At 28.6% G+C, this 15,524-nt stretch overlaps 1 protein-coding gene across 5 annotated transcripts in view; it reads left to right on the top strand.

The window, feature by feature from the left end:
- The window catches only part of LOC117168177, a 115,812-nt gene that overhangs the window by 33,318 nt on the left and 66,970 nt on the right, over positions 1-15,524 (top strand). For 4 of the 5 annotated variants that reach the window (XM_033353626.1, XM_033353627.1, XM_033353625.1 and 1 more), the window contains exons 1-2: positions 1,908-3,553; positions 6,926-7,200. In XM_033353626.1, the coding sequence (XP_033209517.1) occupies positions 3,472-3,553; positions 6,926-7,200 (357 nt within the window). In that variant the 5' untranslated portion in view covers positions 1,908-3,471. Of the gene's footprint in view, positions 1-1,907; positions 3,554-6,925; positions 7,201-15,524 lie in introns of those variants that run through there. The other variant, XM_033353630.1, reaches the window with a different exon arrangement.

Here is a 15,524-nt window from a genome sequence, read left to right as displayed (position 1 = left end):
AAAATTAAATCATTTTGAATTTCAAATAATTATAATTGTATTGCTGCTAATTATAAAATTGAATAATTAAAAATTAAAAACTTTCAAATTTAAATGATTTTCAATTCAAAACAATGTAAATTTGAGATTTTTAAATTGTAAGCTAAGTTGAATGTTGAATAAAATAAAATAAATTTATTTAAGAAGTAAAAAAGTTCAAATTGTCAATCTTCGTTTTGAAAATTCAACTTTTCAATTTTAATTGAACAATTTAAAATTATCAAAGGGAAAAATTGGAAATTTAGAATTCTACATGAAAATCATTATTTTCGACAAAAAATAGAACAATTTAAAAATATTACATTGCAAATTAAAAAGGTAAAAAAGAATATAAAACTTGGATATAAAAATTGGAGTGAAGTTTTTAATATTTAAATTTAAAACTACAACATTCTAAAATTTGGAATGAGAAATGTATAAAAATAAATAAATTTCAAAAAGTAAATTTTCGAATTTAAATAAGCTTTTAAAAATAAAAATTTAGTTTCAAGACCTCAAATATAAAACTGTTTTAAAATTGTGTATTCAATACTCTAAGTTAAAATACAAATTGTAAGGAAATGATAAATGTATTACCATTCAGTTCAAAACGGCATTCAAAGGGATTCAATAGGTTTGTAAAAACAAAAACAAAAAAATTTCTCTACAAAAAATCACCGTTTTCACCATTTAAAAGTAAGTAATTTCAAAAATTATGAACCTTTAAAGATTAATCATTCTAAAAAAAAGTTGGAAATTAAACAATTCTGAAATTTGTTCAACATAAAAGCATTTCTAAATTTTGATTTAAAACCAAACCCTTCAAAACCAAACCATTAAAAACAATTAATTTTGAAATTGTGCTTTACAATTTTTTTAATTTAATCATTTTAATCTAAAGTGCGAAATAATTAATTTAAAAATCTACAAGAAGACATTTTGATGTAAGGGAAACAATTTTACATTGATTTATGTAGAGAGACAATTTCATAAGATGCCAAATTGACATTAAGGTTTAGCGAATTTATTTATATTGGAAAAATTTTATAATTATTTAAGTATGTTTTTTTGTTCTATCACTGTATAGAAATTTTAGTATCTTCCACCACATTAGGTTTTCGTGCGTAGTGTATGATTAAACCCCTTTTTTGTCAAACTTAATTAATTGTACTTAAAATTAAGACATCCAAATAAAAATAAACCATAGAAATCTCTTCAGACTATAACAAAAATATATACGTTTCTGCAAAATAGTTTACTTGACGAAACTTTTGAGGATAGAAGAAATAATTAATTTAAATGGTATATTTTCCCTTAGTTTTCATTCAATAGACAAATATATTTAATTTTGTGTTAAAAATTCTTTTAGAGTGCATCAATTATGTACAGAATGAATGAATAAATAAATGAAAGGATGAATTGGAAAATTAGTATTAAATTTTGTCTTTTATTTTAAGCCTAAAAGTTCAATTAAAGTGTAATAATTATTTTTCCCGGAGTATTCTGTTTTTGCAGCAATTCTCATGTTTTATTTTTATTTCTAACCAATTTTTTATTTACTCGCAAATATCTTTTTCGCGTGTTCATGCATACTCATCTCGTGCAATAAGAAATACAAGTTCCTATCTACTTTATGAGTACATATTACACTCCTGCTGGTACGTAATGTGTGCGTTATTCTCTCGACGCGTTGAGCGCGACGTATGGACTTGGAATAAATTATCCAGTCCAGGGTGTCTTTAAGGTCTATAATGATTTCTTGGCACGGTGGGATGATACAGGAAGTGTGGTCACAACAGCGGAACCAGACGTTCACTCAATGGAAAGTTTAAGTCTTTCAGTAGAGCCAAGAGGCTCGCCAAGTGGGCAGTCCACTCTGGGAAATCGTACACCTCGAACTGTCGTGCTTCTAAACAAACAACGATTCCTCATTATACACAAATTTATACAAATTACTACAAAGTAAACATTGATTCCATTTTTGACCACAGAACAGTCGTTTGAAAGAACAGTATTTGCGATTCTCAAATGATGATAAAAAATCTTATTTCGGATTTCTTACTGAATCTTGTGATAGTGTTCTCCATAGAAGGTGAAGATTCTTCATTCCACACATATTGATAAAAATGACTACAATATAGAAATTAATTCAATTTCTTTACCGCAGAACAATTGATTGAAGAACGGAATTTCTTATCCTGAATTCATGATTCTCAATTGATGGTACAGTGATTTATTTCGGATATGCTCCTGTATCTTGTGATGATGTGTTTTCCATAGAAGGGAATTATTCTACATTCCACACAAATTGATACTAATTGCTGCGAATTACAAAACAATTCTAATTGTCGACCACAGAAAAGTCCTGAATCTTGTGCTCATGTATTCTTGTAGGAGCACATTTTCCATTTGAAACGAATTAATACCAATTACCACAAAATAGAAATTAGGCATTCCTTTTTTTGACCCTAGATTAGTCGATTAAAAGAACACAATTTGTGATCCTAAATTTATATTCCTCTAGTGTGAACATAGTAATTTATTTTGGATTTGTTCGTAAAAAGTGTGATGATGTATTCCCCATAGAAGGAGAAACTTATCCATTACACACAAATTGATACTAATTACTTTAACATACAAAATTATTCTCTTTTTTGATGACAGAACAATCGATTGAAAGAGCAGAAGTTGTCATCCTCAATTGATGAAAAGGTGGTTTCAAATTTGTTCCTGAAACTTGTGATGATGTGTTCTACAGAGAATGATATTGTTAAATCGACACAAATTCATACAAATCACTTAAAAATAAAAACTACTTATATTTTCTGACCGGAGAACAGTCGCGCAAAAGAACAGAATTTATGATAAACTGATGATACTCAATCGATGACTCATAGGTTTATTTTGGATTTGTTTCTGAATCTTGTGATGATGAATTCCGCCTAGAAGGAGATTATTAAATCGACACAAATATATACAAATGACTACAAAATAGAAAATAATTATATTTTTTTCCACAAAATAGTCTATCAAAAGTATAGAATTTATGATAAACTGATGATCCTCAATCGACGACACAGTGATTTATTTGAGATTTGTTTCTGAATCTTGTGATGATGTGTTGTCGATAGAAGCATTTTCACGAGTGAAAAATGGAAAGAGAATTGAGTTTTGCAGAATTATTTCTGGGTGCAAAGTGAAGCGACATGACTCAGTCAAGAAAGGAGAATGAAGGATTCCCGACACGTGTGAGCGAGCGTCTTGGGACCCTTTGCTGAAACAGAATTCGCATTTCCGGCGAGTGATCCGTATAATTTTTCAACAGGAAAATTTGTCATGGAACCACTCTACTGAGAAACATGTAAGGTTGAAAGAAAGGACGACGGCCTGGAACAATTTCTCAAGAGGACCTTAACAGCGGTCATTTTTTCATTCAGAAAATATTCTTCAGACATGGTCAGCCAACACGCAATGGCAACCACCGTTCGCAGAGTGAAACAGGAAAACAGATTGAGGAAATTGAATCAAAATCAAGGTAGACTAATTCAAAGGCTTTCTGTGCTTAGAAACTTCTTTTTAGTATTCGGAGATACAACAGATATAGACTTATCATTATAAGAAATATTAGTTTTATTCAAAAGAATTTATTCTCCTATTTTCGTAAACACTCGTTCTATTTCGCCTATTTTTACTAAATGGATACATTCTGCAAAGTTTATGGGCTTCTTTCTTATAGTTTACAGTTTAAAGATGTCAACTTGACAAAAAAGTTCAATAAATTTTACAGCCAATATCTGCACATTTATAGAAATACTGATTATCTCGTAAATTGTAGAACTCCTTTCTGCGTGATTTACCTCGAGATCACCCATAAACTGTTTTATTATTTCTACTCTTTTAGTTTTGTTTTGGGGCAGATTTATATGTTAATTTGACAAATAAGATTAATGAATGATTCCTAAAGAGAAAATATGATGGTCACTCGCACGAATCACGTTAACAAGACTGGCCTTGTCTCTTAAAGTTATAAGAAAGTTGCAGGATCTGCTTTGTCACAGCTACTTCAGCAGCTCTCTACATTCTACAATCTCCACACATTGTAGATAAATGTATACATGATTTATTCGAGCCTGCGATAGGAAATCAGGTTTACGACTTTCATTAGTACAGTCAATGAAAATTCACCGCTCTCCTTTATCCTGATTGCAATTTTAAGACCAGTGGGTTCAATATCAACAATTTTTATGGAAACGAGATTTCATTTCAATCTCATCAATGCTAACAATGGGTTCATCAGTACATATCAACGAAACACTGCACACAAACTCGATTCACGGGTGGAATTAAAGCTCGGATTACATTTTACTTTTCTTTTGAGTGGTCAGATTTTCCCTGAACCATCCACAATTTTACGAAGATATAAGGGGAAAAAGCGTAAGAAACAAAGAGACACATAAAATATAATTTCTGTTAGTTAAATAAGCCTGTATCCTTAATAAAATTAGTTTTGAAAAATAAAAGTGGTTGATAACAATAGGTGTTCATTAGGGTATTTCAAAAAAAATTGTTTTTATTTTGCAGTGGCCGTATCGCGACAGTTGGTTTCTCGGAGTGAAGAAATATTCTCCTAATTTTATTTTAATTATTTAATTTATTTCTTAAATGTTTGTGCCTGATTCTAAAAAAAATATATTTAGGGTGGTGAAAATAATAAAAAGTATGATTTCTGAAAAACGGGCAAATATAAGAGCATAATTTTACCCATTGAAATTTTTTATAAAGATTGACAAAATTAGAGGACCTTCCTCATAAAATAAGAAAAATATACATATAATAGAGATGATACGTAAAATGCAGAAGCTGAGCACTAAAAAACATATTTTAACACAAAATTTTCCTTTAACAAGGCAATATATATATATGTATGTATTGAATTAAATTTAATTTAATTTTTTACTTTTTCTATTAAATCGTTCTTCAGCAATACTTGTAATGGTTTCTTTGGCACTGACATATCTATTTTATAATTTGTTTCCCTATTTTTTTACAAACTTATAAAATCCTTAAAAAGAATTCTTAGGGATATATTTATGCTCTTATATCCCTTTTTTCTGAATAATTGTACTTTTTATTGCTTTTACCAACTATAAACAATTTTTTTTCAATTGAACATGACATAAACAAATCCTAAACCATTTTTCAAACTCTAAAAAATTAGAAGAGTGTTGATTCACTGAGAGAAACAAACTGTCCCGATACATCCTCTTTAACTCTGTTGTTAAAAAGTTTACTTTTTGGCATACAAATTTAGCAATTTTATTCAAATTTCTTTTTTTTTAGCTACAAAATTGTTCTTTTTTGTAAATCGAACTATTTTGTTTAACATTTGTCTTTTTGGTTTGAAAACATATCACTAAATGTGAAATAAAATAAATAAATATACCTGTAATAATATACAAATATATTACTGTATGTTTAAAAATCAATCGGTTTTGGTTGCAAAGTAACTTTTTAAATGAAAATTTAACTGTTTTATTTTCAGGTGAAAATTGATTATTTTTATTAAAATATCATTTGTTTGATTTGAAATTATACTGCCTTATCGAAAATTACTTTTTTTGTTGTTGTTCAAAATTATTCTTTTTCAAATGGAAATTTAGCTAATTTATTTTTTGTTCGAAATTAAACTTTTTCAGCTTAAGATTCAACTATTTGATTATCTACGTGGTTAAATATTTATCTTTTTCGTTGAAAATTTAAATTCTTGGTAAAAAAATTATTTTGTTGTTGTAGTAAAGACGTTTTTGAACATTGAAAATTTATTTTTCTGAAGAAAAATATAACTATTTTCATTTTTCTTAAATATTTACTATTTTTAAATTCAAAATTCAAGTATTTTTTTGAAAATCGATGTCCTTTTTCAAAATTGGTCTTTTTGGTAAAGATTTATTCTTTTTGGTTCCAAATCTAAATATTGAGTGAAAAAGTTATGTATTTCGTTGAAATTCGTATTTTTTCATAGAAAAATGATCGAATTAGTTGAAAATTGAATTATTTGATTAAAAAATCATATATTTTATTGAAAATTGGTATTTTTCTGTAGAAAACAAATTTTTTCAGTTGAAAATTCTTTTTTTTAGTAACAATAAGAAAAAAAATTGCTGAGTTAAAATACTAAAAATTACAATTTTTGTACGGGATTCATCTTTTTTAATTAAAAATTGAACTACTTGGTTGAAGGGTAAACTACTTTTCTAATTTATAGGAAACAATAAGATTTTCTCGAACGCCTTCCCCCAAATCGACTTAAGTTATTTTCGGATGAACCCTAAATAAATTCACGAAGAAACTCTAGTTGGCAAAAATAATATATGATACGAGGGGGGGGGGGGCTAACAAAGAGGGTAGGTAACTTAAAATGTTAAAAAGAAAACTTTTCGTAATTTATGCCGAGTCCCTAATTAAATTAAATTATTAATGTGCAATAGTTGTACGTTAATTGCTCTCGATGTTATTTTTCTTTAGCTACTGGTTTGTATTAATACTATTATAGTATTATATTTTTTAGTTAAAAAATATATATATATAGTTGCACTGGGATCCGAACCCAGGTCTTCAGATTTCCGGTTTCGTGCTCGCACACAAAAAGTAAGAGCACCAGACTGCGCATCTGCCCAGCAATCTGAAGACCTGGGTTCGGATCCCAACGGAGTTATAATAGAATTTTTTTTCTAGGCTTAAAAAATATATGAACACTTTATTAGTATTGATACGTATCCGCAGACTATGAAAAATAACATCGAAAAAAATACCTGTTACTGGAAAAGTAACTCTAAGGTCGAAATAAAGTTGTACAATAGTTTTAATTTTAATTTCGGCTTATGGAAGAAATAAATTTTTGTTTCAGATGAGGAGGAGTTTTATAAGCCGGTTCCTCCACCAAAGCCGGTGAAAAATAATCAGAAAAATCAAAACTTTGAACAGCCCCAACAGACGATAGACGAAGCGTGTCCACAGCCGACTTCCGGTCAACAGCAAAACTCGGGGGAGGACACGATCATTCGTAATTCCGGGCAAACCCCAGCCCCGGAATACAGGATGCCACCTTTGTATGGCGATGAGCAGAGTTCGCATCAGGCTCAACAAGCAGCCAATCTTCAGACACATAGTAGCAAATTTCCGGTTGGTTTATTATCCTAATTACCCTCCTGATATATACTAAAAATACTATAGACGAAAATTGACAAAAATCATTTTTTCATAAAGGAAAATGAAGAGTGATTCTCTCAATAGTGTAATTAATGTAATTACAATTCCTTTAGTTATAACCTTTGATCATAATTTCGGAGCAGCATATTTTGTGATTTTTCGAGCAAAAAACTAAGATGTCATAATTTTGACCAATTTTAAAAATCCCTGATATGGAAAATAAAGGGGAAAATAGTTTAATGTTGATAGTGCAGTACTAGATAACCAACAAAATGGGAATTGTTTAAAAGAGCGAAGAAACATTCTATAAAATGAAAATCACTATTTGAAGATAAAAGATGTCTACTCTCGAGCCGAGGTGTTGTAAATTTAGGTCAGATAATTTTGATTAAAATTAATTAAACGGGTTTAAGGAAATCGATGCAAAAGAGGACAATCTCAGAGACTCACTTAACTAAAATTAGACCAGACTTGACTGCCAATAGCGTTGAAAAAATCAATTTTCAGTTAAAACGTAAAAGACAATCATAGTTCCTCGATCATTAGTTTCTGTATACGGATAAATAAAATTTAATGTAAAAAAAATTATTTTATTTTTTATTTTTTGCAAAAATTTAAACTACCTCTTGAGATATGGAGATCATGAATACGAATAAAAAATATTTTATTGCAAGAAATGATTCCGTTCCAACAAAATAAAGATTGATGACTGGAATATAATATATACATATTTTGTGTGTTAAAAATCAGAAAAAAATTTTTTTTATTCAACGATAATAATTTCAAGGAATATTAATTCTAAAAGGCTGAAAAAATATTGCATTAAAATTTCAATTAAATTATAAATGAAATTTTTAAATTATTATATTATAAAAGTGATATTTTAAACGAATTCTTTTATTGCAGTGTGTATTTGATAAAAAAAATTCTTATGCATAAACCCATTTTTTATTAAAATGTCGCTAACGAAACCAAAATTTCTCAAAAATTGACACCCCCCCCCCCTCCCCCATAATGAAAACTACCGAAAATGCTATGTCCCGAAATTTTAAAACCTGAATGCTTAAATTCCCGAAATTATGATCTATCCAAAATGTTAAATTCCCAAAATTCGTAGATTTCTGATTTTTCGATTCCCGAAAATAGGAAATTGACAAATTTTTGAGAAAAAAAAAATTTAATAGTACCGCTAAGAGTAAATACCCAATATACGATAAAAGATTATTCTAACAGAAAAAAATTATTAAATTTTTTTGCGATTATCTGCAAATTTGGAAATTTTCTTATTTTTAGGAATTTAAAAATTCGGCAAAATTATGTCATTCCAAAAAATCAATGAAATGCAAATGACATCCCAACTAAAATTCCATTGAACTACTGAGTACGAGACCAAAGTTTTACAAGTGCTCATATGATTTAAGTCCCAAGAAAGTACTTTTTAAAATAGCAATAAAATACTGAACAAAATTTTAAAACACATTCTCTTAAAACAATATTTTTTAAATCAAAATACTATATAAATTATATATAAGTTTCTGAAGGCATACATTTTTAATTATTGCCAGTCCCAAATCATCTTTCAACAAAGTTGAAACACAATCCTGTTATATAATTTTTTTTTTGACAAAAGTATTTGAAAACGTTCTAATTTTTATTCAACCTTAACCTAATGTTTTCATTTAGAAAGTAACATTTCATTTTTTACCAATTTTTATAACAGATTATGTGCTTTATGTTTTAAAGAGTTCCTGTTCAAGTGGGTCTTAAAAACAAAACAAAAAAGAAAAACTTCCAAATTCGACCGGTTTCAATTGAACTTTGATAAAAACCTAAATAATATGAAAGTTCCTCTTAAAAATTTGTTTACTTTTACAAATCAACATTCATCGTCCAAAAAAGTTGAAATACTATCCTGCTAAGAAAATTTATTTTGGAAAAAAATCCTAGAAAAGTTCTATTTCATTCTTTTTAAAATAATTTTTACATTTTTTCGTAAGATTTAAATCAGAAACAAATGTTCCTGAAACAGGACGAATTGAAAAACCTTTTTTGAATTCTTATATTTAAAATTTCAAATTTAAAATTGGTCCTGTATCAGCATGACGTGCTTAAAAACTTTGAGAATTTAAAATTTAAAAATTGCCCTGTTTTAGCAGTATTTTCTAGGACATAGGTTCGATGAGAATTTGGAAACATTTGAAAAAATAAAATGAATGGAACTTTTCTAATAATTTCGTTTCAACATCTTTTATCCACAGTAGGACTATTTTTCAGCTTTTTAGGATGTAAGCTTGTATAAATTTTCATATGAAAATTAAAAGGTTCCTTAATAGTATTTTTTTTCCATAAAAAATCCCATAGAAGGATGATTTTGAAACCTTGTGGCATTTGAATTTATGCTTCTAAAATTTGAAAAAAAAAATTAACGAGATACTCCTTTAGTATTTTTTTCCTTAACTAATTCCAACTGGATTAGGTTGAACTTGTAATTTTTTTGGTACTTTAATTCTATTTCAGCAGTACCATGTTAGAATGTTTTGAAATTTAATATTCGCCTTGTTTTAGAAGACTTTTTCGGGATATAAATCCTATGAGCGCGTGTAGCAAGTTAGAAAAATCTATTATATATAAAACGGAACCCAGGCGTGAAAATTACACATAGTGGGAAATATTAAATATAATAACAAAAATTTCTCTAGCGCTTTTCTTCCAACTACTTTTTGCCACAATCAGGACTGCTAATGAATTTTTAAGAACACGAATTTGAATTTGTACGAATTTCTAGAAAACTGTAGTGGTTCTTTTATACATTTGTCGTTCTAATAAAAGTTATATTTTAGGGCCATATTTAAAATATTTTTTAAATTTATTTGGGCTTGTAGAAATTTATGAAAAAATTAAGAAGGACTTCTTTACCACCATCAGAAAACGATTTGGTTGAATAAAAAAATATGTTGGTTTAACCAATGGACAACAAAATGTTTACTAGAACCAACTAAATTAATGGTTGTTTTAACCAAATATTTCTGAAGATAAAGTATTTGTTTGATTTAACAGAAATCTTTTTTTTTGTGGGGGGGGGGCAGTCAAATATTTTTTTAAATCAACCAAAATTTATTTGTTTCAACAACATTTTTATGTATATTCAAAAAAGCAGTTCTTTTGGTTAAAAAACATTTTTTTATGAATGTATCTTTCTGGGTTAAGTTATATGAGCACTTGTTGAAAAAGTTTTGAAAAATAGACAGATGAATTCTAAATAGAAATATAAAAACTAGACAGTCGTTTTCTTATTACGATTCCTTAACAGTTGTACGAAATTGGTACTATAGTGGGACATTGGTCGAAATCCTAAGGGATCCCAATGGAACTTTTTTCACTCGGGATTGTATTTTTTTACCTCTAATTGTAATTTTAGTTTAATGTGAGTTAATTTGAGTTAATATGGACATGGATTTCGAATCTAGAATCCCATCTTTGAGATTGTATTGGAATGCAATAATTGGACACTTTCTTTCCTGACTGTGTAGGAGATAATTAAAAAAATAACGTGTGAATTAAATCATTACAGCGAGTCAATTCGAATCTTTTCTCTCTGGGCAATTCGCAACCCCTGAAACTAAAATCTAGAACGTGAGATTCGATCAGATTTAACAGCGATTTCTTTTGTCTTTCATGTTTCTACATGGAAGTCAGAAAAATGATCGTCACGTATGTAAGTCAGTTGCCACAACTCGCTTACACATTGCATTATGGATATACACCATCTGGTGTCTCGAGATGAGTTTGAATACTTGTTTGTACATTCTACATACATAAAATGTAGTGTAATTGCTAGTTGCTCGCATATCAAGGCGACGATTCTAGGAGGAAAAGTGATGTACCAAACGGCTAAAGCCAGTCATGGCGTTTCCGGTAAACGGTATACATTCGCGTACGTCGTACGCGAAGTGCCATTGTCTCATGGAAGCCCCTGAGAATTTTCCCAAGAGCGCATGTAACACGCGTACAATGAACTGTTACCAAAGATTTCACCAAAGAGCACTACTCTACCAACACAAGTTTTTACACTTTCGAGAAATCTCAGCAAAAAGTAGTCAAGTAGGCTTCTACATCTTCAAAAAAGTGTTTAAGTTTACCTTATATTTAGGGTAAGGAGGGCAGCGCCACACAAGGAGAAAAAAAATACTTTTTTGGTTCAAAATAACGTACAGTCCACAAGTATTGACCGATTTGAACAACAAAAATAGACAAAAAAAGCTGATAAGATTTCTAAGAGAGCTGTCGAGCCTCATTTTTGAATTAGATAATCAATCTTTTTATAAGTAAACAAATATGACAAAAAAATGGTCATTTTTTTGTATTTGACGTTCCCGGCGCATGTCAATAACAGGAAAATTGTTGCAATCTCCTGAGTTGCATAGAGTAACATTAATTAAAGATGTTCCAACATTAGAAAATGAAAAAAAAAATTTTGATAAACAAATTATTTGTTGAAAAAATGTTTTCTACTATTTTCCATAATTATATGCTTTTTTAAGTTATATTGGAAGAACTTTGAATGGAATTAATATTATATTAAACAAATTTTCTCTTAAGATTATAATTGTTTATGTTATTCACAAATTTAATGAACAAATGCAGTAATCAGGTATTTTCGACAGAGAAATTTGTGTTTTTTCGATGTCCCCTTTTTTAATTAGGAACTTTATGTCATCATTGCCTAAGAAACAAATATTGGGAACAAAGAGTATCTCAATACAAAGGCTCTCAGAATAGCATGAAGGAATTCATTAAATATTTATTTTAAGCAATAAAAAATGAAGAAAAGAGTAATTGAGGTTATGATAATGTCAACAACATCTTTTGACAATGATGATTTAACAGTAACAGTAAAAATTATGATTGCATTTTTAAAATTTGTAAAACAATGCACAAACACCCCGAATATAAAAACATTAAAGACTGCAAGTCATCTCAGGTGGAAAGTTTTTTTCAAGGTACTGAATATATTGAATGTTCATAATTTGGAACAAGATGTTTCAGAATATAAAAAGACTATAAAGATAAGCATTCGCTTAAATTTGATTCTTGTTTCAAAATTAAAGGGTTATGCAGAACAAAATTATTTAAACATTCTAAACTATGATTAACCAACACGTGGATTTCACATGATTTCGAACGTTTAAATCGTGTTATTCCATTGCCTTTTCATTGTTTTTTTTAAAGATTTATGGATAACACGGATTTTTTATTTTTAAAGTGAATTGGTGATTTCATACGAGAGAATATAAACACAAGCGTAAATTGTATAACACCAGATTTTTTTTATCCTACTGCTTTTTTAGATTCAATTTTATGGATCAAGTGTATTCTATTTTTCATTAGCTGGCATACCAAGAGTACCGGATTTCCATTATTAAACAAAATATTAGTTCAAAGTTAAGGTTATTTTCTCTGAGTTTTAAAGAAGAAAGTTTTATTGTGCATTCAATTATTCCAATTATCATACACTTTTTATGTGACCAAGAGTGTTCAGAGTTATAGATTAAATATCGACCAGACCATTTAAGTTTTTGATACCAATTAGTGACTTATTTACCATTGATATGAACTTAGTATATACTACGAAAATTTGAAGTTTTCAGTAATAGATAATGCTTAACTTTATCATAACCTCAATTGCTCTTATTTAATTTATGTTTTTTGATCTTATAATAAATATTTTATAAATTTCCTTAGGCTGATCGGAGAGCCTTTTTATTAAGATGTGCTTTGATCTCAATATAATAATTGTTTTTAGGAATGATAACTGTATAATCGATTTTTATTGCAACTAAGGGCAATATTTTTTTTGTGAAAAGGATCTTTCTTGACCGAACTAGACTTTCTTCCTAAATTTAAGGTTAAAATTCAATTGTCTCAAAGAAAATCTTTTTGAAGCAAACATTATCTTATTGTGACAAATTTCACCAAATTTTTCTGACAAATAATTCTGTGTGTGCTAAAAATATACAAAATTATTTGCTGTTATACTTTACTCCATATAATGTTGTCTGATCATAAGTAGTCCCTTACTCAAATTGTCCTGGAGTTGATTAATCTATATTTTTTACTGTTACATAATTTTTTATATTTATATTACAATTATGTTATGTTAGATTTTACAATAGGGCTTGACAGTCATAAATAAATGACCGAAATGTTGCCTTTATTAATTAAAATATATTCATCTTTATTGCAATGGACTTAATTTCCTTTCATTTATTTCTGACAACCATTAGAAGCCAGACAATGGTTTTATTCTTGACGAAATGCTCAAGTATTAAATCTAGCTAGAGAATCGCATCGAAACTTCGAACAATGGGTGTTTTTTTATTTTAGAGGTAGCGGTTTTTCAAATAGTTGAGAAATAGAGGATTTTATATGATATCGTTAAAATTTTAATGAAAAAAATCATTTATCTGTCCAAACTGTAATCAGAAATTGTAATTAAATTCAGAGATAATTTGAAAAGCTGATTAGTTCAATCTTCAAATCAAAAAAATTAGTGCTTCGATGCAGTGCCCCCAATTTTGGGAACTTTTTAAACTGCGCTTGCGTCGCGCTGACAACCCGATTGGTCACTGTTAGCGCGCTGATATTGAATTATTTCAATATTCAGATGTAATATCTATGATAAATAATGATTGGAAAATGCATCCAAAGTAATTCCTTAATCCTACATTCGAATTTTGGAGTAACAGATGAAAAAATAATTCAATTTTCAAGCAAAAAACGTTATTTATTCTGACTTCAAAAAACAAAAATTGTATTTAATTTAGCGTTTTAAATTTTTCAAAATGTTAATAAAAAGTTAATAAGAAGTTTTAGTTTTAAGAAAAAAATATTCGTTCTAATAGCATAAATATGATTTGATTATTTGTATACAACATTCTATATTTTATAATATTTATACAATAATTCATTAGTAATTGTAATTCAGAACATTGTTGGAAATAAATAAAAATTTAATTTTAAAATACGGCAGAGACGAGATTAATCATTGGGACAAATAAAAATGATTTGTTTCTCTGAACTCAGAATTCATAACCTCTTTTTCATTTAAATCGAATTTTTTTGTATCTGTCACTCCAAAATCTTATTTTAGGATTAGGAAAATTCTATTTGGGCATTGCTCAATCATTATTCATCATAAATATTAAATCTGAATATTTATATAATTCAAAATCAGCGTGTTAACAGTGACTAATCAGGTTGTCGGCGCGACGCAAGCGCAGTTTAAAAAGTTCCCAAGATTGGGGACACGGCTTCGATGAGATAAATTCCCAAGCATTAGGGTGGGCCGAAAAAACAAAAAATTTGAATTTTTTAGATGAATAGCAAAAACTTTATCTTCATATCAAAATGAGTCTTCATGTTTTTTTGTCACATTTCTAAAACAATATTTTCAGTTAGCAGAAACTTTTTAAAGTTCGAAACTTTGAAAGTACTGATTTTTTTCATATATTTCAATGTTAAGTCACCATTTCTTCATCGAATCAGTTTTTACAGCACGAATGAATTTATTTTGATGTCAAAAAATATTTTCAAAAAAGTTTATGGTAAAAGAAAATCCTGGTGATGAATGCAGTTACGTAGAATATTATTTTTATTTTAAAATCGAAGTTCCGAAGAAAATCAAAAATGGTAAAAAATCATACATTTTTTTATTGTATTTGTCAGGGGTTTTTTCGGACCTCACAAAAACATATAAGTTTAAAAGGAAATTTTCTGGATTTCTTTAAATTAAAAATTATATATCGAAAAATCACTGTTTTCAAAGTTTCAAACTTCAAAAAACACTGCTGACTGAAGCCATCGTTTTAGAAATCTGAAAAATTCATAAAGACTCATTTTGAAATGTAGAAATTTTTTTTCGGCCCACCCTAATGTGCATTCTTTTTTGCTTAACGTCTTCATTTGAGCATTTTAAAGAGGCCCAATATTCGTGGGACAGGGTATACTTAAGGTCAATATTGGCAATAGTGATGCATAATTCAATAATTTTATTTCAAATATTTTAAAATATTTCCTATTGCAAGTTTTGCCAAATTGTATTTAGACCTTCTACGGTTGATCCTGCGATTCTTCATTACCAAACATTTAGGTCAAGAAATATTCTTTATTTTATTTTGCAGTGAGTTAACAATTTCATACGAGGGTAGTTCAATAAGTCCTTAGAATGACCAACGGATGGCACGCGAATCGCTCCAAATCATCTGTTTTCAGTCAGCACCACTCCCGACTAGATATAT

Source organism: Belonocnema kinseyi, chromosome 2 (genome assembly GCF_010883055.1).
Source record: "Belonocnema kinseyi isolate 2016_QV_RU_SX_M_011 chromosome 2, B_treatae_v1, whole genome shotgun sequence".
In the NCBI taxonomy this organism is placed as follows: Eukaryota; Metazoa; Arthropoda; class Insecta; order Hymenoptera; family Cynipidae; genus Belonocnema; species Belonocnema kinseyi.
The sequence above is the reverse complement of the archived record's forward strand: the minus strand, read 5'-3'. Positions and strand labels throughout refer to the sequence as shown.